The sequence below is a fragment of the Bison bison genome, unplaced genomic scaffold (assembly GCF_000754665.1).
Source record: "Bison bison bison isolate TAMUID 2011002044 unplaced genomic scaffold, Bison_UMD1.0 scf7180017864148, whole genome shotgun sequence".
In the NCBI taxonomy this organism is placed as follows: Eukaryota; Metazoa; Chordata; class Mammalia; order Artiodactyla; family Bovidae; genus Bison; species Bison bison.
This window is the reverse complement of record NW_011494720.1, coordinates 8358504-8381277: the sequence shown is the minus strand read 5'-3', so window position 1 is coordinate 8381277 and position 22774 is coordinate 8358504. Positions and strand designations below refer to the sequence as shown.

The 22774-nt window shown below is 44.2% G+C and overlaps 1 protein-coding gene across 1 annotated transcript in view; it reads right to left on the bottom strand.

Annotated features, from left to right (window-relative positions):
* FNDC1 (fibronectin type III domain containing 1) overlaps positions 1-22774 on the bottom strand; it is a 133249-nt gene that overhangs the window by 72269 nt on the left and 38206 nt on the right. The window contains exons 9-11 of the mRNA XM_010840914.1: positions 10397-10615; positions 8113-8199; positions 7617-7685 (exon numbers count right to left, since the gene is read on the bottom strand). Of these exons, the coding sequence (XP_010839216.1) occupies positions 7617-7685; positions 8113-8199; positions 10397-10615 (375 nt within the window). The remainder of the gene's footprint in view (positions 1-7616; positions 7686-8112; positions 8200-10396; positions 10616-22774) is intronic.

Genomic DNA, 22774 nt, shown 5'->3' with positions numbered 1-22774 from the left:
CTACTTGGTGCTCAACCCAGGCTCTGGAGATATAAAAATGAGTATATCATTGTTGTCCTGCCCTCGAGGAGCTCAACCCCCCAGGTCAGGAGCCAGAAACCAGGTCTGCCCTCCAAACTGCATACTTTAAAAAATCTAATAATTGCTTGAGAGAGCTACTGAGAAAAATAATGTCATAGACATTATTAATTCCCTGTGGGCCAGAGACTTTTTAAATTGAAACTAGTATATGAAAAGAGGATGGTCTTTGATTCATAATTAATTTTAAAACTTTGGAGCAGGGAATACTTAAAGCTCAAGTCTGGCCCACAGCAGCCAGGATCTGGCTCCAGGTTACACGGTAGTGCCCCCAGGGCAGAAGCAATGGAGGATGTGGTTTGCTTATCGCTGCACTTCAGCGGCTCCTCTTACCCAGTCATACCAACATGGGTCAGTTTAAGTGAGTTAACATGGTGTCTCCTTGGCTCATTTGGCAGAAAGCCTGCCATTTGCACCCAGAGAAGGAAGGCAGCACTTCCAGTGTATCACTGGAGACGATTCTTTATCCTGTGCGCCTCTGTGTATTCACTCACAACCTCAACACCCAGAATCTATAATTCAGTGTTTCTTCCTTGGCCAAGATGAGTTCAGGATTTGCTGGCCTAAAACATTCTCAGTAGGGTGAAGACCAAGGCAGTCATTTCTCAGCAATGGTTCCCAATGGCTTGCCAAGCTTAGGACCACTCATTCAGAGTGCGTTAGTGTTGTTAATTCATGAAATGTCAGAGCTGAAAGGAACCCTAGAACCTTAAAAGGAAGTTTAGAACCTGAGAGGGTTCTTAGAAAGGAGCCTGGAGCCTATTTGGGGAGCCCCATCATTGTATGGCTGAGACGTCTGAAGGGTCTCGCTGTTGATTGAGCCTGATTCTGGGGTGTAAGAGTCAGCAGTGCAGATGGTTATGGTTGGATGGGTTCATTATGCTGTTAAACCAAGAGATTAGGGAAGGAGGCAATCTCAAAACAGTGGGATTAGAGTTTTCAAATATCACATCAGTCACATCTACATAGGGACTTCCCTGGTGGCTTAGAAGGTAAAGAGTCTGCCTGCAACACAGGAGACCCAGGTTCAATCCCTGGGTCAGGAAAATCCTCTGGAAAAGAAAATGGCACCCCACTCCAGTACTCTTGCCTGGAAAATCCCATGGACAGAGGAGCCTGGTGGGCTGCAGCCCATGAGGTTGCAAAGAATTGGGCACGACTGAGCGACTTCACTTCACTTCACATCTACATAAACAAACTACCAAGAAAATGCACCTGAAGATGGGTGCTCATTTTGATGAAGTACTGATAGAAAAGATCAAAACACATGCTTGGACATCTTTCCTGGTATATCCACAGATATGTCCTATGAAAGGACTGCCAAGGAAGAAGTGAAAGATGCCAAGCTTCAGTTTTCAGGTCTCATAGTTTCACTGTCAAATAATTTGACAGCTGCCCAAATTAGCTTTTGAGCCAGGTCCTACAGGGGAGGGGAGGGCTCCAAGGATGAATCCAGAACAGCCCTTGGGTCCTAACCATACTTGCAAAGAAGCTCTCTGTATATGAAATCAGCCTGAGAGAGAAGCGGTAATAGCAACCTTTCCTCAGAGCCAGGAGAAGGGAAGGAAGCCATGAAGGCTTAGAAGTCAAGGGAGGGGAGACAAGAGATGTCACCCCAATGACCTTTATTTCCCAGGGAGACAGGAAGCAAGGTCAGGTGGGAGGGCAGGTCAGGAGGGGAAGGCAGGTGGAGGAAGGAACTTGAAGAAAATGGCCAAGTTTTGGAGAGAAAGAAAGGAAACTGAGAAAGGACAAACAGAATAATCTCCAAGCAGAACCCAGGGTCCAGATGAACTTAGAAAACCAGCTACAGGAAGCTGTCACAAGGTGGATGAGCTTAGTTCTTATTTCTCCCACAGGCTCAGCAATTAGCACACAGAAAGGAAAACCAGACAGCCAGGGATAGGGGGCAGCTGGCATGGCTGTGCTGACATGAGTGTGGTGAAATGCTGGCACCAAGATAAAATAAGCCAGAAATGGGCCAGGAGACAGTTTCTGGAGTCTGGCAACGGGAAGTGTCTACAGACCCGAAGCCTGGACAATCTAATGACATGACAGCACTGAAGAATTTCATGATTCTAGGTTTTGGAGGGGAGCAGCTTCATCCTAGGGAACAGGAGTGGAGACTGTCTAATGGATTGTCAGCACTGAAGTTGTGCAGTCTGGGACGCCAGTGTGGAGATGCACATAATGAACCACGTGCCTTCAAGCTGTTTGGATTCGGAGAGCAGCCTGGAGGTTGGGGTGACCGTGATAAGGAAGGGAATGGCTGGACCATGGGAATCATGCTGGTGAAAACGGCCTAAGAGGGAGCATCCCTGGTGGCTCAGTGGTAAAGAATCGTCCGCCGATGCAGCAGTTCAGTTCAGTTCAGTTCAGTCACTCAGTCATGTCCGACTCTTTGTGACCCCATGAATCACAGCACGCCAGACCTCCCTGTCCGTCACCATCTCCCGGAGTTCACCCAAACTCATGTCCATTGAGTCAGTGATGCCATCCAGCCATCTCATCCTCTGTCGTCATCTCTTCCTCCTGCCCCCAATCCCTCCCAGCATCAGACTCTTTTCCAATGAGTCAACTCTTCGCATGAGGTGGCTAAAGTACTGGAGTTTCAGCTTTAGCATCAGTCCTTCCAAAGAACACCCAGGGCTGATCTCCTTTACAATGGACTGGTTGGATTTCCTTGCAGTCCAAGAGACTCTCAAGAGTCTTCTCCAACACCACAGTTCAAATTCATCAATTCTTCAGCACTCAGCTTTCTTCACAGTCCAGCTCTCAACATCCATACATGACTACTGTAAAAACCATAGCCTTGACTAGACAGACCTTTGTTGGCAAAGTAATGTCTCTGCTTTTCTATATGCTATCTAGGTTGGTCATAACTTTTCTTCCAAGGAGTAAGCGTCTTTTAATTTCATGGTGCAATCACCACCTGCAGTGATTTTGGAGCCCAAAAAAATAAAGTCTGACACAGACACAGGTTCTAACCCAAGATCCCACGTGTCAAGGTGCAGCTAAGCCCATGTGCCCCAACTATGGAACCTGGGCTCTAGAGCCCAGGAGCCTCAATGCCTGAGCCCCCATGTCACAATTACTGAAGCTTGAGTGGCCTAGAGCCCATGCTCCGCAACAAGACAAGCCACCACAATGAGAAGCCCGAGTACAACAACTAGAGAACAGCCCGCACAAGAGAAGACCAAGGACAGCCAGAAATAAACAATTTTTAATGGCCTAAGAGAATTGTGAACTCTACGCTAAACTTGAGTCTGAGCTGTAATTTAACTGTCAAAAAAAAATTAGTAAGTTTCATGGACTAAAATAGAATGGAAAGAAAATATAAAGTATAAATCAAAGTTTTATTTCAGTTCTGGGTCTAGTGTGGGCTCCATCGATTGAGGAAAGCACAAAGGATTCGATTTTTAGAAAACCACGACATTACTAAAAATACTTATGAGCCTACTGAGAGCTAAAATTTCCCAGATGAACAGCTCGGTGAAAGCCCATGAACTGCCCTCCGAGCCCGTGGTCTGGTTGGAAGCAGAGATGGACCATGGTTCTCATCCTGACGCCCAGTGCCCAGCTCTGCACAGAGCAGATTACCCAGATCCAGTCATAGAAGAAAAGCAAAAACAACTTCAGAAAAGTCTGCAGGAAAGCTGAATAATAGGATTCCAATACGTGAAGGGACTTGTGACATCTCTCCCCCAAGGACAAACAAAGGGATATGGGTTTACATCTCAACAGGACAGAGTTTACATTTAAATACCAAGACCACTTTCTAACAAAAAGATATGTGATGAGTGACCAAAGAGGAAGCCAAAACTTCTGCCCTAGAGTTGCATTTTTGCTTAGCCCTATAAGAGCATCCACATTTGTATGAGTGACCATCTGAAAATCACTCAGCTCCTGCCTGCCTCCAGGACTCACCGCACATTCTTCGTCCCCCCTCATGTGGCGTCCCAGACAGTCCCAGAGGGTCTCGGCCTGGTGCCGCCATCTTGTTCTGTATCACAGTGCTGCTCATATTTCAAGGAATTTATGATCCTGTTACAGCCTAAACTTTGTTTCCCTCCCCTTTCAAATTTTTATGTTCAAGATCTAAGCCAAATTACCTCAGAATGGGACTGTGTTTGGAGCGTGGGCCTTACAAGGTGACTAAGTTAAAATGAAGCTACAAAGGTGGCCCTAATCCTATCTGACTGGTGTCCTTAGAAGAAGTAGAAATCTGGACACAGACAAGCCAAGGATTCATGGCCACAGAGGAAAGGTAAGCCAAAGAAAAAGACCTGGGGAGAAATCAATCCTGCTGACACCTTCATCTCGGACTTCGAGCTGCTAGAACTGTAAGGAAATAAATATCTACTGTTTAAGATAACCAGTCTCTGATATTTTGTTATGGCATTCCTACCAAACTCATACAGATTATATGCCTGACTCTCTGCTTGCATTGCTTACTGTCTTTCTTTCCCACTCTAATGGCAGAAAGTGAAAAGGAACAAAAGAACCTCTTGATGAGGGTGAAAGAAGAGAGTCAAAAAGCTGGCTTGAAACTCTACATTCAAAAAACTAAGATCATGGCATCCGGTCCCATCACTTCATCAAAAATAGATGCGGGAAAAAATGGAAGCAGTGACAGATTTTCTTTTCTTGGGCTCCAAAATCACTGTGGACAATGAATGCAGCCATTCATTAATTAAAAGACACTTGCTCCTTGGAAGGAAAGCTATGACAAACCTAGACAGCATGTTAAAAAGCTAAGCCATTGACATCACTTTGCTGACAAAGATTCATATAGTCAAAGCTATGGTTTTTCCAGTAGTCTGGTACAGATGTGAGAGTTGGTCCATAAAGAAGGCTTCAGCACTGAAGAACTGACGCTTCTGAGTTGTGGTGTTGGAGCAGACTTTTGAGAGTGCCCTGGACAGCGAGAGGATCAGTCAGTGCTAAAGGAAATCAACCCTGAATATTCATCAGAAGGATCGATGCTAAAGCTGAAGCTCCAATACCCTGGCCGCCTGATACAAAGAGCCGATGAATTGGAAAAGACTCTGATGTTGGGAAAAGCTGAAGGTAAAAGGAAAGGGGGCAGCAGAGGATGAGATGGTTAGATAACATCACTAACTCAATGGACATGCATCTGAGCAAACTCTGGGATATAGTAAAGGACAAAGGAGCCTACAGTGCTGCAGTCCATAGGGTGGCAAAGAGTCAGACACTACTTAGCAACCGAATAACAATTACTGTCTTTCTTTCCCACTAGAATATAGTCTTAAGGCAAACCCTCGTCAATCTTATTCACTATTATATCTTTAGCACCCAGAATTGTGCCTAGAAAACCACATGCACTGAATGAATTAATTACATAACTAAAGTCCTATTTTTAAGTAAAGACAATGAGGTCAAGTTAGATTTCCAGCAAGCAAAGAGGCCTTCTGAAATCTGAACGGAAGCCACAGTTTCCAGCAGAATAAAAGAATGGATTTTCCTCTAGTTTCAAATAAACACTGGAAGAACGTGAGGTATTACAGATCAAAGCACAAGAGCTAACCCTTGGGGCCTCTCACCAGATGCAGATGCTAATATCTGCATTTCTAGGACAAATCCCTTCCTTTGTTGTTGTTGGGTTTCTTGGGTGTTTGCTTCTTTATTTTTGCATTTAAAGACTGTATTTTATTAAATCAAAATAGACTGTACATACATTTGAGGAAAAAAGCATTGTTTATAAGTGTAAGACACTATTCATTCTACCATGTTTGATGTGCAAATCAAAAATAGTACTTCTTTTGTTTAATGGGATTATCATATATTAACCATTCCTCAATAGCATAGCGTATTTACCAGGCCTTATTTCAAAAGGTACAGATGCAAGGTTGGTCACTTATTGATAATTTCTCACAAATTATTTTTATTATTTTCATTAACAATGAAATGTCTTTTTTTTTTTCTGGAGCTAAATCTATTCATTCTGGATATGCATTTTATTAAAGTTCTGCTTTACATCGTACACTGCAAAATTTCTTCCAGGATCTTTCTTAGCACCATGTATGACAAATACAGTGTTATATATTATAGCAGAGCATTCTTTGGCATCAAGAACCCACAGAGGCTCCTGCAGAGAGAGGTTAAAGGATCTCACAGTCATAAATCCAGTAGTGAACTGGGCTGTGATTCTCAGTTCCCAGGGTTTCTATACCACATGCTTACTTAGAAAGGACACACACACACAAGCCTGTTTCTATTAAAGATGGCATAAGAAATGAACTACTTAAGAAAAAATATTACTCATTCTAAAACTGCCATTCAAAAACTTTATCAGGAAGATGATTAAAAATAAAATGGTTATTTAAAAGACAAAGTATAAGGCTCAAAGGCACAATATATCTGTCAGTAAAAGGTGTGAATGTTTACATGTGTATCTGTAGGAGTAGACAACCTCTGAAATAAACACCCTTCCTATTTTGCACATTTTCTAGGTGTACTACCTTCTGGACTCTTTCACTGTTCATGTCTTCCAAAGTTTGATCCTTGGCTTTACTCTTGTCTCTCCTAATTCTCAGCCTCTCATCACTCTTCCTACTTCAACTCTCACTCTTCAGCATGGCTCCTAACCCATGCCTACCTCTTGCCCTCATCACCAATCACCCATAAGACAGGTCCATTACATTAAGTCCAGCATATTTGAACAAGAACACATCACCTTTCCCAAAATTCAGTTTCTTTTTCAGGCTGTTTTGTTCTTCCAGTCCCTATTTTTATAAAATGGTCTTTGAAAACTGCCTACACCCATCAAATCTGACCTGAGAGGCAGATTATGGTCACTGGTTTCAACATACTCACCTTCCTCTCAACAATAATACCAGATTGGTGTATTTAAAAACACCATGCCTTGCCACATTGCCTTTAGGATATGTACTAGACCACACTCTGAAATAACTGCTTTCATTTTGCATTACTGTTTAACCATTAATTAAACATATTCAAGACACAACAAGAAATGTCAACACTTCTCTCAACAAGTAGAACGATACAGTCAGACAACACCCACATCCAAATGATAAAACACAGATGAATACAAATATGGAGCAGAGATGGGAGGCAGATCATCGAACAGATCACAAAGTATCCCATGCATCAGAAAGGAGAGAAGGCCTGGATGCAGCACATTAGCCAATAAAGCCACTGTTTGGTGGGCTCCATTCATTTCTGCATCCACACACAGAAGAGCTGTAAATATCCTCATCAGGCCAGGACTGCCATCTCAACCACCATATTTGCCTGTTAACAGAGCAACAGCATCCCCAGATGTAGACAAGGACATACCCCCACACCAGAACATGAAAGAGCCGTGAGGAATGAGCAATACTGGCTGCAGTCTGGTCCATCCAGTGCAGTGCAGATCGACCAAAACGTGCGGCGTGTGTGTTAGTTTAGCAATGGGAACTAAATGAAGGTTTGTGAGCACATGTGTGTGACAGAAGCACAGCCCTCTTTCGAGACGGTGCTTCAGTGAAGACATGAACCGAATGAGCAAGTAGTACCTGTGACGGTTTCATTAAATGGTCCTGGACCCTTAATGGGAAAACCATCAATCTTGATCCATTCACCTCCTAAATTAGGAAAATGCAACTTGATCGTTAGAAAGGAGGACTACTTGATTTTCCACACTTCACTGCATCCCTCAATGTACATTTCAACGGTCTTCTCAACAATCTTCCAAAGGATCTGCTCAGGCCATCCAAGTGACCTGACCCCTAAACTGTATGGACAACACATATTTTCAGTCTTTTATACATGGTTAACTGTAGTGAGTACCCCCAAACTTAAGACAAAGCACTAGTAACCTATATCAAAAGTACTTTAGAAGAAGGGATAAATTTCTCCTAGTTTTCAATCTTTCAGCTTGCTATACAGGTCTAAAAATTTCTTGTTTGGGAACTCCTTAATGATTTCTAGATTTGCATTGACCTGAAGAAGCAAAGAATTTCCCAGTCTAAGTCACAAAAACATAGCCTCCAATTCTAAGGTAAGACTTACCAGGCAGGCTCTCCGCTCTGTAAACAGGACGGCTCACTCCATTGCTGTTTTCTGCAGTAACCAGCACAAAGTACACTACCCCCGGTTCTGAAACACACGGTTCATGTCAAGCCACCGTTTCACATCTCCAAGAACGACAGTTTAAGTCACTGTCCTCCTCATACCAGTTATAACCAAATATAAAAATCTGAATTAAGAGACCAGTCTAACTTCTCTCTTTTCTTTAATCAAAATCACTAACATTGGTCTCAGGCAATTGAAGCACATCTGACCAAAAGAACACAGAATTTATTTAGTACAAAGCACATGATATGTGTAATAAACCTGGATTCATGGGCAATCAACAAAAATAAGCTTTCAAGTTTTTTTAACATGAAATCAATGTAGGAAACAGACACACACTGTCCACTAAATGTTTTAACCTACAGTGTTAGTAACGACAAAGAAAACTTCCCAACTTCCAAAATAATTGTAAGAACATTTCCCTGTAACTCAAGAAATTTAGCACATGGGGAATCTACACTGCAATAAGTAGAACCCCATGAAATTTTCTTCTTTTCACAATAAAATATTTCCCTTACTATGTGTGCAGGTTTTCTTTGACTATTTCAACAAAAATAGTCAAAAGATCTAGAAAAAACATTTCCCGAGACCTTGGAAATGCTATCCCTGAAATAATTGGACTACACTTTTTGACATGCATCTAGGGATCAAGGTTGAAGGTCTCTAGCTGATATCCTGAAATTGCTGGGATGCAAAAGAAAACCCAGATACCATGTTACAAAGCAAGGGTACCTTGAACCTACAGTTTTGAAAAGCAAAACTCTGGTAGTGCTGGTTTTCCCCAAAATGAATTATTATCATGTGAAAGATAAGCATAGGTGCCAACTCCTTTAAGAGATGAAAGCTTGTGGGCATTTGAGGGGATAAAGGGCTCGAGAGGTAAGAGTTCTGTCAAAGGCAATAACGATCATTGCATTTCTCCCAGTGAGGAACATTCCTTTCACAAAACTTCGGTTCTCAAGCCAGGGGTCCAGGACCAGTGACACATCTGGGACCCCTACTGGGCTCAAGACTGGTCTGCCTTCTATCTGACCATCGTGGGACCTGGTGGCATTTAAGGTTTGGCACGACCTGCTGGACCAACTGGGAAATGCTGTAGGTTTGGACAAAAAGCAAAACCAGGCATCGCCAGCACTTTCTCTCTTCATTCTGAGCTTATTCGTATTTCAAAGAAATTTCATCCAAATGTCTCTGTTTCGCTTCAGAAAACTTCTGATTTTCATCAGGAAGTTGCCGGGGGCAGGGTGCAGGGGAGGGGTGGGGATACTCTTGGTTTTCAGTGAGTTCTAGGGCTTTATTTTTACATGTTTTTCTTCTTTGCAGTCAACCTCACAACCCAAGGGGTGAGCAAGAAACTGGGACCCTGCTCATGCCTTTGTGGGATAGAATCTCCATTTAACATCACAGTCGGATTCTGGGGCCCTAGTGATACAGAGGAGATTCAGAGAAATGTACGTTTAGCTGGAGCCATGAAGACAGGAAAGAGCCATGAGTTGGTTTTGATCCACTGAGGGAAAGCAGCAGAATGCTAACATGGCCAGGGGGACCTGGTTATCACAGGTGCTGACTTCTATGACTTCTGTAGGATCCATCTTAAGGCTGGACCACGGGATGGCTGTAGAATAAATGGGGTCTCAGGCCAGGGGGACTGAGAAAGGGGAATACAGAGGATCCACTGGAAGTAGCTCAAAGTTTAAGTTCAAAACCACCTACACCTGCACTGATACAACAATATATTTAGGTAAAATGTTAAATACTCCAAACTTGCAGAAGCAAATTTAATGGGGAGAAATGTTATATCTCTGAATCAGATATGGCAAAGCAAGACACACCATACACCCCTACAGGGACACATTGTTTAACTAACCCCTAATTATAAACTGGTTTATAAATTAGAAATCTCAAGGTCAGACTACAAACTTGTCCACTAGTCAAGTTTCTATGAGCTAAAAAAGAATCAACGTATATTCTAAAAGCACATCCAGAAACTAAGAATTGTTTCCTACATCAATTTGGAGAGAGATCCAGGAATTCAAATGCAGGATGGGAAGCCCATGAGCAAGATGAAGGCTGTTGTTTAACAGGCTCTTAACCTTGGCTACCCAAGAACCAAAGAACCACTGGGTGCCATTTTTGTCTCCCAAATAGTCAGCCTGAGAACGGAAGGAGAATGGAAGTGGACAGTTAGTTCTGATTGGGAACAAGACAGAGGGTCACTTACCCACATCCTCAATAAGGAAGGAGTGTGTCTCCGCATTCACCTTGATGTATTTAAGACTTTTCAGTGACTTCCCATAGGCAATGTTGTAATGCTCCACGGATCTATTGGTAGCATCTTTGGGTGGGTCCCACGTGACTTTCAGGCCCATTTTAGTGGACAGCAGTTTCACATGCCTTGGCTTCAGTGGGTGGTCAGCTATGCAAACAGCGCAACTATCAACTTACGAGAAGGGCAGACTGGGAAAACGAATGTTTTTCCAATGTTCTCTGACATGGTTAGTAAAAGAGCAAACGACTTTCCATCTGTCTGATCCTAAAGACTTTAAGTACCGTCATGTTTGGACATCATTATAGTGTGACAGCAAAACAAACATACCAAACCCGCAACCTTTTATGTATTTCAGAGAACTGTGAGTGGTAAATTTAAACCCAAAGTGAAACAAATCAAAATAAACTCTAGGCATTCCCCAGCTTGATTGTGTTGCCTTGCTAGGACAAGATTAACAAAATAGTAATCTGACATATTCTCCAGAAGCATTCATATATTAAATAAATTCTCAGGATTTGTCATGGTACAGCTGGACAATCTTTAAAGCCACCCTGAGAAGAACAACATAAAACTCTCATGATCAGGAAGACTATCCACTGTATCTAAAGGGGGATAAGAGAATCAGTCATTTCCACAAAGAAAACAAATCAAGGTCAACATCTTGAAAGACAGGCAAATCTCTGGTTTTAGCTGCAGGTCGCTAATTTAAATGTTTCCATATTTCATCTCAGAAGAAGACAGAAAAATTATCAAGAAGCACAACATTTTTATCTTCATTGATGAAGTTCCAAAACAGTGTTCTTGGTTTTCCAAACTAACCAAAATGAAACATAATGTTTTGTCAAACACGATCTCTCAGCTCATAATATAACTGATATTGCAATGCAACATGATATAAATAGATGCTAAATATTCACACAGCAGTCAACGTAGGGGCAAACACCAATGCAAGGCATTCTCAGCTGGCAAAAAAGTAACCTAAAAAACCCAGAAACATTTAAACTTCAGAACACTTAGAAAAATGAATTTAGACTCTCATAGAAATGAGGGAAAGGGGAGTGTTTCATGACAACACACAGATTGGTTAGTATGTGATTTTTAACACTAATGAAGATTCTGAACAAAATAAGTATAGCTGATGCTAACATACATCACTTATTCTTCCCAAAATTACCCCACTGCCTTAGAAGGAAAATGATAAGAAAAAGAGAGAACTTCTGGGATCCCACTAAAGAAATTCAAGGAATGAAAAAATAGAGTATGAATATCATAATTTTTGAGGCACTAGAGAAAGAGTGTCCACTTTGGAGACAAAAACGCAATGTCAGAGGACAGGCACAGAGCAACCCCCAGAAAGCATTTCTCCCCCAACGTTTACAATCCTGTAAACGTGAGACGGGAGACATCAAGGACAAAAAGCTTAATGCCATCAGGGAAATTCTGAGTTGAGGAGACAGTAAAGACAGCCCACTAGCAAGCATCTGGATATTTAAAATTAGCAGTCATGGCGACTCTGCCTTAATTCTCATGAACCCTTCCTCACCTGCAAGGAACTTTGCAGGATTTTCTTGGCCGGAGGACAGGGGTTCCCTTTCCTTCGTTTCCTTTATTTCTCCCAAGGCTTCACTTTGAAAACCTCCCCACTTTTCTGCCATGGTTTTGACCTTCTGTAGCTGCAGTCCCCGTTTCCTGCCACAGCAGAAATCATTCCCAAGAATCCTGTTCTTCACCCTGACCAAAATATCATGGAAACAAAGCAAGGTCCCTAACACCTCGAAATGGTTGGGTGACTCTCCTAAGGGAGAAAACAAATGAATGAATACGTGAACAACGCTTTTCTTTACAGTTCAGTTCTAACCCTCCCTTCAGGAAAGTTCGATCTCTCTAATGTGAGATTTGTAAAGCCCTAACACCATCATGTTTTCCGCTGTGCACGAGTGATTCAATCCATACAAACTGACATCGGTCTAAAGATGATTCCCGTTCATTACTGACATCCGAAAGGAGGAACAATCCATAAATACACTCGCTGTTCTTTCCTGCTCTGCCTCACCTCTGTCCTTGAACACGGCATGGAATCATTTCTAAGTCATATGAGAATCGCGGTCAAATGGTGCATCCGCCCAGGGTAAGGGGGACATTGAGAACCTCAAGGAGCTCCAATAAGATAAGGAAAGTGAAGAACAAGAGGCAAATCCCCCTGGGTCATCAAAACCAAATGCATACCACTGCATTCCGCTTACCCATCAGTTTCCAAGTGTGTTCGTGCAAGTTTGTTTGTTCTTCTCCTGCCAGTGATCAAGTACCATCAGTGTGTCTCAACACAATAACTGTCAGCATTTGTACACCAGAAAAAAAAAAAACATCTGGTGTGAACCAACTCTAAAGTATAAAAATGGGAGAGGGAAATGGACAAGAAAAGGGAGCTTGAGTGCCTACCACCCACCACTCTCTGCCTGAAACTCACACTGCATGAGATGCTCTTAACACACACAATGCAGGAGGTGCCGTTTACTCCCTCCATATGGCAGATGAAGACAGCAAGCAAGGCCTGGAACAGAGAGGTTAGGAGAACAGTCCAGAGTCACACAGCTGTACACGGGTAGAACTAAATGCAAATCCTGCTGTGTCCAACTGCAATGCCCAGCTTTTCCCACAGCTCATGGATCTTGGACTCTGTCCCTGCTCATAAATGACCAATGACCACACCAATGAAAAATTGATTTAGGAAGCCATTAGTATCCTAAAACCAATCGTGAGGGCTCCAGCTGGGTTTACCCTTTCCTCTACCACCTACCCTCCCTTCCCATGCCATTTTCCCCTCGGAGGGCCACTCTGCCTTCACCCACAGTCACTTCACCTCCAGCTGTCTGTCCTAGTAGGCTCCTCTCTATGGAAGGAGTGGAGTAAGTGAATGATATTCACATTTGTATAACAAAATCTTGGGCCAAAGTACTGAAGTGGAAGTGTTAGTCACTCAGTCATGTCTAACTCTTTGCGACCCCATGGACTGTAGCCCACCAGGCTCCTCTGTCCATGGAATTCTCCAGGCAAGAATACTGGGATGGGTTGCCATTTCCTTCTCTAAGGGATCTTCCCGACCAAGGGATTGAACCCTGGTCTCCTGCATTGTAGGCAGACTCTTTACCATCTGAACCATGAGGGAAGCCCTTGGGCCAAAGTAACAACTTTCTAATAGTGACATTTTAGGACTTAGAGAGTTACCTAATGAAGGTTGTTTCTAAAACACAAAGGCTTTTAGGGAATCCTGAAATCATCCCTTAGGGTCAACTGCCTTATAAAATCAGTCTTGAATTTAAGATTCTCCAAACACCTTAGGCCAAAACCCCTCCCCCACACCACCCCCAACACACATGACTCAGGCCAATTACACACAATACTGCTGCTGCTAAGACGCTTCAGTCGTGTCTGACTCTGTGCGACCCCATAGACGGCAGCCCACCAGGCTCCCCCATCCCTGGGATTCTCCAGGCAAGAACACTGGAGTGGGTTGCCATTTCCTTCTCCAATGCATGAAAGTGAAAAGTGAAAGTGAAGTCTCTCAGTCATATCTGACTCATAGCAACCCTATGGACTGCAGCCTACCAGCTCCTCCGTCCATGGGAGTCTCCAGGCAAGAGTGATGGAGTGGGGTGCCATTGCCTTCTCCAACACACAATACTACGGTGACTTAATTAAGGGACATCATCATTCCCTGGATTCTTATCAACTTTGACCTTTAAAATTGATGTCATTGCTGATGCTGCCTGGTCAACAGCACCCATGCCTCACTCAGAAAAGTTTGGAAGAAAAGAAGAACAGGAAGGACGGATAAAAGGAAATCTGTGGTCACTCCAGGCCACTCCTCACTACATGCCTTAGCTCTGCGGGAATCCATCAAACCAGCCTCTAATTAAGGAAGAACAGCTCTAGGCAGGTGCAGATCAACATGCATGAACCTGGGCTACTCGACCGAAGACCTATTCTTGGGACTAGAAACACAGCGATGTGTTCTATTCCTGATCACCATTTGGTGATCATGACTTCATTCCTTAAATGAAACGTAGGAAGTGTGAAGCGGGTTTCAGGGTCTGCAGACTGCATTCTGAGTTCTGTGTTTCAGGAGTACCATTCTGGTAGCATAAGGCAGAGACATGACAGAGTGATTTCTTACTTATTTGTAAGTGTTCATAGACCATCCTCACTGCTAGATAAATGAAGCACAGAACCGTCTTGGAACAGTTTTCAGGATTCTCATCTGATTAAGGTAAGGAGGGTATATTCTTTAAAGCCATGTATCCCATGAACTGCTTCTCCAAAGAGAAAAAGGACAAGCCCAAAGTCAACACGATAGGAATTACATGGCTCGATAGAGGGGACGTTGGGAGGTGACCTCATAAGGCATGCACGACACACGAGGGCCGTGACAAGCTGTTTTCTCATCTCCGTAGAAAGCAAAATGTGGAAGTGAGTTCAAGCTGCAGCCGCCAGGATTTTAGATTTAGTACAAAGAATTTCCTGTCCGTGTCCTTCCCCATCTCCCCTCAGTCAAGGCTGTCTTTGAAGGGAGACAGATGGTAAGGAGCTCAAGACAGAAGCAGCAGCCAGCAGTGTCTGCTGTGACTCAAGCAACCGCATACCACAGCAGACTCGTTCCACAGTTCACACCAGCAAACCCATCCAGAGTCAAGAATGTTTTACCAGGTACTAAGCGGCAAAATGGTATTTTGATGACATTTCAGGTACCTGGTCATTCCCAAGCTAGACATGTCAGTGCTATGGCTCCCCTGAGGCCCCTGTTGGTCTGTTTGAGAACGAAAAAATAAGGGACCATTGGCACCCAGAGTTCTCACTTCGGTCTAGGCTCCAAACTCCAGCTCTCATTCAAGAGGGCCCTGGAGGCCAATTCGGTCGAAGGGCCAAAGTATGGATCCACATCTGTTTAAGGATGGTTCCAAGATTCCAAGGGCTCCTCCATGTCAATCCTTGGAGAGTCCACAGAGCAGCTTCAAGGGATTCTCCAGGGCTGACAAAAGCCCTCAAGAAGGCTGAGTTCAGAGCTAGGTACCTGGGGCCAGCTTGGTCCACCCGTGTGCAGGGCTCATTTATCACAGTGGACAGGGCGCCATCCCCACCTCCCCACTCTGGCATGTATCTGGGCATCAGATCCTGACCACATACTCAGTACTCACGTAAATGACTGATGGATTGACAAAAAGACGTTCAGGTTGGACGAATGAGATCAGCCAAGAGTCCCCCCGAGGACCAGGAAGAAGCAAGTAAGTGGAGACATATGAAGGAATGTACATGCTACACGAAGGCACAATTTAGTTTCTGGCACCTGCTGACAAAAGGGAATTCAGGACCCAGATTGTCCAACATTCTGGAGGTTTTTCTAAGAAGCTAGAAATCCTGGATTTTATGTGAAATTTCTCCATTTTATACTAGCTCAGTTAAGTGTAAAAAAAAAAAAAAAAAAAACCACTATATGAAGAAGCACATATACACCCACACAACCACACACACACACACACACCAGCTGGCCAGACTCAGTCCATTGGCTGCCAGTTGATGACCTCTATCTTAACTCCAGGAGCAACCATTTATTTGCTGATCCTGACAACTTCCCAATGTCCTATTTCACTTCTGAGACTCCCGTGGGAGTCTGGATCCATCCGAAAGAGCTCTAAGTCAAGATGAAGTCTAAAGTCTGGAGAAGAACCAGGCCTAACCCAGACCCTGAAGGCTTAAGGTACAGATCTGCTCAAGGACTCATCTCCCACCTCCAAAATTCCCTCTCTCTCGCAAGAGACCCAGTGGCTGTGAAAAAACTGGCCCGGGCTCCAAGGAAGTAGAGAGGATCCATCTGGATCTGGGGAGGGAAGTGTAAGGTGTCCCCTAGGCTTCAGTTACTCGTACAACCAATAACTTCCACATGCTCAGCTCCCAACTAACCATCCCAGACCAAGTCCCCACTGCCTATTTGAGAGGTGAATGTGAATTCCAAAATGAACACATTCAAGATTCTTGGTTCAGGCACACCACCCATCCTTCAGGGTACAGGCCTATCCACAAGGGCTGGAAATAAATGTTTCTAGAAAGAGAGCTCTACCAAAGGCAATTTCTCAGAATAAGAGAAGGAAAGCTCAGAATCCATTAATATAATCAATCAAGGGTAAGACTGACCCAAAAATGGCACCATTCATGGAGAAATGCTTAAGACTATGATTCAGAATAGTAAGTGAATCTTTCTGGATCCAAAGTGTTGTTTTTGTGTGTTTGTTTTGGTTATATTCTCCAGACAAGCAAAAAGAGAAAGGAAGGTAGACGGATGGCAGATGCGAGGAAGACATTGTGAAGCCCCCCACTGACATAGCTTCCCAACTTGATGGACTTTAGCCAAATCTGCTACACCAAAGTGTTGGCACACAGAGTTCAACAAACATCAGAGGAATAAATGAAAAACTCTAAGCTGGATTTACAGCCAACCTGCCATCTATAAACAAAACAGTAGCTGACAAGCATGCTCAAATTCTTTCATTTCTGTGACAGCACTGGATGGAGCTGCCACTCACAGAATCATCATCAACAATGAGGCTATACCCCACAGCCGAGGTGGAAAATCCAACTGGTAAAGCGTTGAATAGGTAGAACCCAGTATGTTCTGAGGCAGTAATACTTACTGAGAGAAATGACTCAGACAATAGCAGTTTGATTTGACTTGAAAATCAAATCTGAAAAATCTCTTTAGTTCTCAAAACTCACGATATATACTACACAATTTATAGATTGATGTTAAATAACCACAGTGGACAATGATGAAAATATCAATGATTGGACAGTGATGAAAAAGGACCTATATGTTTCTCCTCAGCTGATAAGTTACAAATCAAGCATAATTTTTATCTCATCTGGTTAAATGTATACAAGAGCTTTCCCTGGATTTGAAGGATGAGGGACAAAAGTGGTCCTTATGAACATCTGAGTTCAATCAATTTAAGAAAGTAGATATTGTTGTTTAGTTATTAAGTAGTATCTGACTCTTTGCAACCACATGGACCATAGCCCACCAGGCTCCTCTGTCCATGAGATTTCCCAGGCAAGAATACTGGTGTGGGTTGCCATTTCCTTCTCCAGGGGATCTTCCCAACCCCTGGGATCAAATCCACGTCTCCCACATTGGCAGGTGGATTCTTTACCACTGAGCCACCAGGGAAGCCAGGAGTCAGAAAATCAAACTCTCGGATTTATTACTTCTGAGGTTGCCCTGGAGAAGGCGGATCTAGAGTGTGACTACTGTGGAGCTTTGTGTATCCCCTCCCTCTCCAGTTCTAAACCCTCAGGTGGACACAACTGAGCCTGCAGAGTAGATCAGCTCAGGATCACTGCCTCACAGTGGGGGGCGAGAGCAGCAACCCTGGCCTCCACCCAGCACACCCCCTCCACCACCACAGGCAAGCAGGAGTGAGAGTGAAGCAGCCTTCCTGCAAGATGAACTCCAAGAGACCAATGTGACTATCTCTGCTAATCCATAAATGCCTCCGCATGGAGAAAGCAGAGCCGTGGAGGCTGGGCTGTCACCACTCACCCTTCCAATCAGCTTATGTCCAGGAGGGGAGCGAGCACAGGATAAGGAGCGTGGGGAGGGGACAGTGGAAGTTGCCAAGCATCCCCAGGGGCTTGTTCCCTCACCCCACTGGACATGACCATCAATCTGAGGTCAAGTGTGGCTGCCTTTTCAGAGTGAGGGTCCAGGCTGCTTCCCCCTCATTCAGAGCTTCCCCCAGTACTAATCACTCTCCCACCATGTACCCTCCTGGGGTCATAGGTGGGGAGTCCCCCCAGCCCCCCCCCCACTACCAGAAAGCTCTGAAAAGAGGAAGCCTCATTCTTCAACCAACCCCAAAGCCAAGTTGACCTATAGCCTGAAAATCCACCTCTGGCCTTTTTTATTTCAATCTCAAATTTTGTCCAAGTTCATGGGATCCAAAACAGCCCACAGGATTTAAACAATGAGATGAAATGACAGCACAGAGATACTCTGAAGATACAATACCAAGTTCCAAAGTACCTTCTATCACAAAAGGCCTGGGGAAAGTGTAAAGTCCAAGAGTGAAGGCTTCTCAGCCTCGTGGCTTAAATGAGATGGAAAGAGTTGAAGTCCACACTGCTCTCCTCCCTTTCTTCTCATCCTGTTTAGCCTCAGCCCAAAGAGATTCATTCAAATGCCCAGAGGGAGTCAGGGTTCTCTCAACTGCCATCTCTGCCATCTTTCACTGGAATTGGTGGCGATTAGGTAGCTCAGTGGGTAAAGAATCTGCCTGCAGTGCAGGAGACACAGAAGATGTGGGTTCGATCCCTTGGTCGGGAAGATCCCCTGGAGAAGAAAATGGCTACCCACTCCAGTATTCTTGCCTGGGAAATCCCATGAACAGAGGAGCCTGGTGGGCCACAGTCCACACTGTCTCAAAGAGTTGGACACGACTCGGTGACTGAGCACACACGTGCAGCGCTTCAGGATTCCTTGGAGTAAAAATAATCGAATCCAAAATCTCTCTAGAGAGACTACATTTCTGTAGAGTTCCAAGACTCTAAAAAAAAAAAAAAAATCTCTGCACAGCAGGGAACCCAAAATGCACTGTGTGAAGGACACATTATTTTTTTACCCAGTGAAGCCTCCCCCAATTCTTCTGGTGACAGACCTCTGTCCCTGTGACCCCAGCCAGCCCCGAAGTCTTCACAGGAAATGTTCTCATTGGAGCCGGACCCTGGCCACTGCCTTAGCCTCTGGCTGGAACTGTGGGTGACCAGCTCTTACTGTCCCATGGAGAAGAGACCAGAGATAGAGAGAAAGAGTGTAGGGCTCCCTCAGACCAGCTCAGCCACTGCCCTTCCCAACGTGCAGTTCCACAAGCCAACGGACTCTGGGATTTAAATTAGTTCAAGTTGGGCTTTCGCCACTTGCAGTCAGAACCTAATGGATTAAGAGCCTATTAATCAAAATCTTATATGGAAGTCAAAAATAACTTTCTGAAGCTACCCCGGCAGCCAGTACATTTAGTCACAAAAGGCTGCCAGTGGAGACACGCCCAAAGACATGAAGGCAAATACCAGCCAGGAATGGCTGCCATTCTCAGCTAAGAGCTCCCTGCAGCCCACCCAGTCCGGCAGGGGAGGCGGAGGAGTAGGAGGGGACAACCCTGGTTACGGAGAAAACCCCCAAAAGAATGTTAAGAGCTTGTGAAATAAACCGGTCCCTAAAAACCCCAAAATGGTAAAATTATTTCTTAAGTATACCAAGGATTGCTCTTTAATGCACAAAAGCCTTCATGTTTATGTAAGTCTCCCTACTGCTTCTTTGTTTGAAATTCAATTCTGACTTTCCACTGGAAACCGCCAAATAGTTCCCAGACTCTGAAATGAAGAAAACACAAATTTCAGTGTAACCACGAATGTTTGACCAAAAATCCCATCGATATGCCAAGAAAGGTTATGATGTACTGAAATGCAGTGTAGCTTGGGGGAAGAAGCAACATGATCTACAAATCTGACTATGATTCTGAGGAAGATTGGAAAAATCCAACAATTATCCATAAGATCCCAAATAGCACAGGAATATCCATCCAGAAATGCAGAAATATCCAGATGGTTGGTAATGTGTGGGCAAAACACCGAGATGACTGAGTTTTAAATAATTTTTCAAATGAATGTTGGAATTCTATTTGCCAAATAGTTGTGAACCTTCCCTTCAGAAAACAAAAAACGGAGCGGGGGTGTACATGGTGTTTTGCAACTGTGGGAAGTAAGACCAATGCTGGTAAAATGGACAGATGGTTGACTGAGCTTTCCACCTGGAAAGTTGGGGCTGGGTAGATGGAGTCTGGGTATTAAAATAATGTCCTGGCTCCTCTTCTGACATTTCACGCTAGGCATGGGGTTCCATTAAAGTGTCCCCTACAGTTGGCATAGTTTTCGAGGGAGAGCTGCAATAAAAAGTGAAACCAAACTCTAGGCCATTAGAGTCTTTAAACTTAAAAACACTCCAGGGAGCTAAAGAGCTCTGCCAACAGAACCTCTGACGCCCCCTCGGGAACCACACAATGCCGGCCTCCTGCAGAGAGAAACACCGAGGCAAGCAGATGTCCCAAGTCCCTCGGGAAATCAAGGGCGTCCGAGGATCTCCAGACTTTAAGCTCGGTTCACGGTCTTCAAAACCCAGTGGACTTCTCCAGGTCATGGTGACCTACTGGATTCCACACCATGCCCTCAAATATGGCAAATATGTCCCGTCATAGTTACCTGGTGAGGGTGTAGACGGAGAAGCTAGGAGATGCCAAATGACCCAGACAACTCTTGTGTTTGTCTGAAGCCTCTGGCCGGGTTTCCTAATGACCAGAGGGGCCAGCCGCGTCCTGCTACTCATCTCGCCCGTGGCCTCTGCTAAACCTGAGACCCCAGACCCTTTGGGCATTTTCTAGTATTTTGATAACAACAATGCATCATTTTATTCAGACTAAAAGGCTAAACTCACACGCATACATGCCACTGTGCTTATAAGGGCATGAGATGGTCACTGCATACAATTGTGAATCACATTTTTTCTCCATCAGCTCAAAGAAGTGAAGCCTCCAAATCTCAAAATTCGAGTCACTGGCTAATCCTTAAGTAAGAGTTTGTCTATGTCCTTTTCCACCCGCTCTGGACAGTCGGTGCCAAGGGCATCCATCCCTGTGCAAACGTCCTCCACGCTGGACCGGCTTCAGGAGGCCTTGTGTCATGGACAGAGCAGATCCTCACACTCGGCTTTGGGAAACTATTCCCCTCGGGGGCTGAATGCAAGCTGGTTGTGCTCGAGGCTGCCAGTGTGGGCACTTGAGGACTTCTCAGGGGAAGAGCCCGATGTCACACTGGCAGGGCTTTCTCCTTGGTCCCCAACCTCCCACCCAAGGCCACTTGCCCCCTTGACACAGCCACAGTCCTCTGATGCTGGTAAACAAGGGCTGTCATTCAAGCACTCTCTTATCACCTCAACGGTTAACAGCTCCCAGTGGACAAAGTTTGCTTAGAATGTTCTAGATTCTTGGTTGTTTGTATTTGGAGGAAAACTGGAGTGACGAGAGAAAGCGAGAATATTTTTGCTAATCTAGTTTAACCTCATTTTATTCCCCTCCATTATCTTCTTTCTTTCTCCCCCTTCCCCCGCCCCACTACCACCTTGGGGAATATCAAAAGAGCAGAAAAACACAAAAAAGTGAAGCAGCAAAGAATTCTGCTTCAAGACAAACAGCAAGTGGCAAAACTAAAGTCAAATACTCAAGCCCAACGGACACTCTTAAAATGAATCTGCCTTTGCCCTCAAGATGTTTTCTGAGATGTTTTAAATTGAATTTTTTACTAGTCCCAGGCAAGCCAAGTTTCCCAGCTAATTAAGAACAGTTTAGCAGTCTGCACTGAATTCAGAAACTGCTGCCCAGACATTGTGGGTTGGGTACCAAGGAGCCATGCCGAGCTTCTTCCTCTCTCACCATCTTCTACAGCAGAGGCGAGGGTACAAAATATTCATGGCCCTTCAGCTTCCCTTGTAGCCAGGGGTGGCCACGTGGTCAACTCCAGGCAATGACACTTAAGAGGAAGTTACTGCTGCCACTTCCAGGAAAGCATTAAAAAAAAGGGGGGGTCAAGACCTGCTGTCATGTGCTTTCGCCTTCTGTATCTTCCTCCATTAATCCCGCCTTGGTATATCAATACCTGGAGATACCTGGAGATGCAGCAGCCATCTTGCGGCATCAATCAAGTGACAAGTCTGAGAATGACGACCTGGCCTGCAGCGGCAGAGTGAAAATACTGGGTCCCTGTGAGCCTCTCTGCCCCTGAGTTTATTGGTGAGGAAGATAAACGATTCCTTAACCTGTTTAGCCACTGCTCACCAGATATCATGTTTTTAGCAGCCCGATTCATTGCTCCTTGATAACATCCTATCTGGGTCCATAAAAACAAGTCACTTTTTTCTCTTAATTTCTAAATGAAAACTTCTTTTTTTTAACTTTAATTTCTTCCTGTTTGTTGTTTTTAAGGGATCCACTCCAGGAATTTGATTTTGACAATGTCAATGCTTTATTTGTCAGAATGCCACCAACTTGAGTAAAGACACTGATGCAACCAGAAATTAGAGTGAACTGAACCAGCAGAGCTGGCAGAACTTGATCATTAGTAGTTAAGGTTTTACAGCCCTTGGCCATTTTATTCAGGAAGCAATGTAAGCAAAAGCTACTGTTTCAAGACAAAAACAAGAATGTTTCCCCATCAAAACCACCAACTTTCCAGAATGGT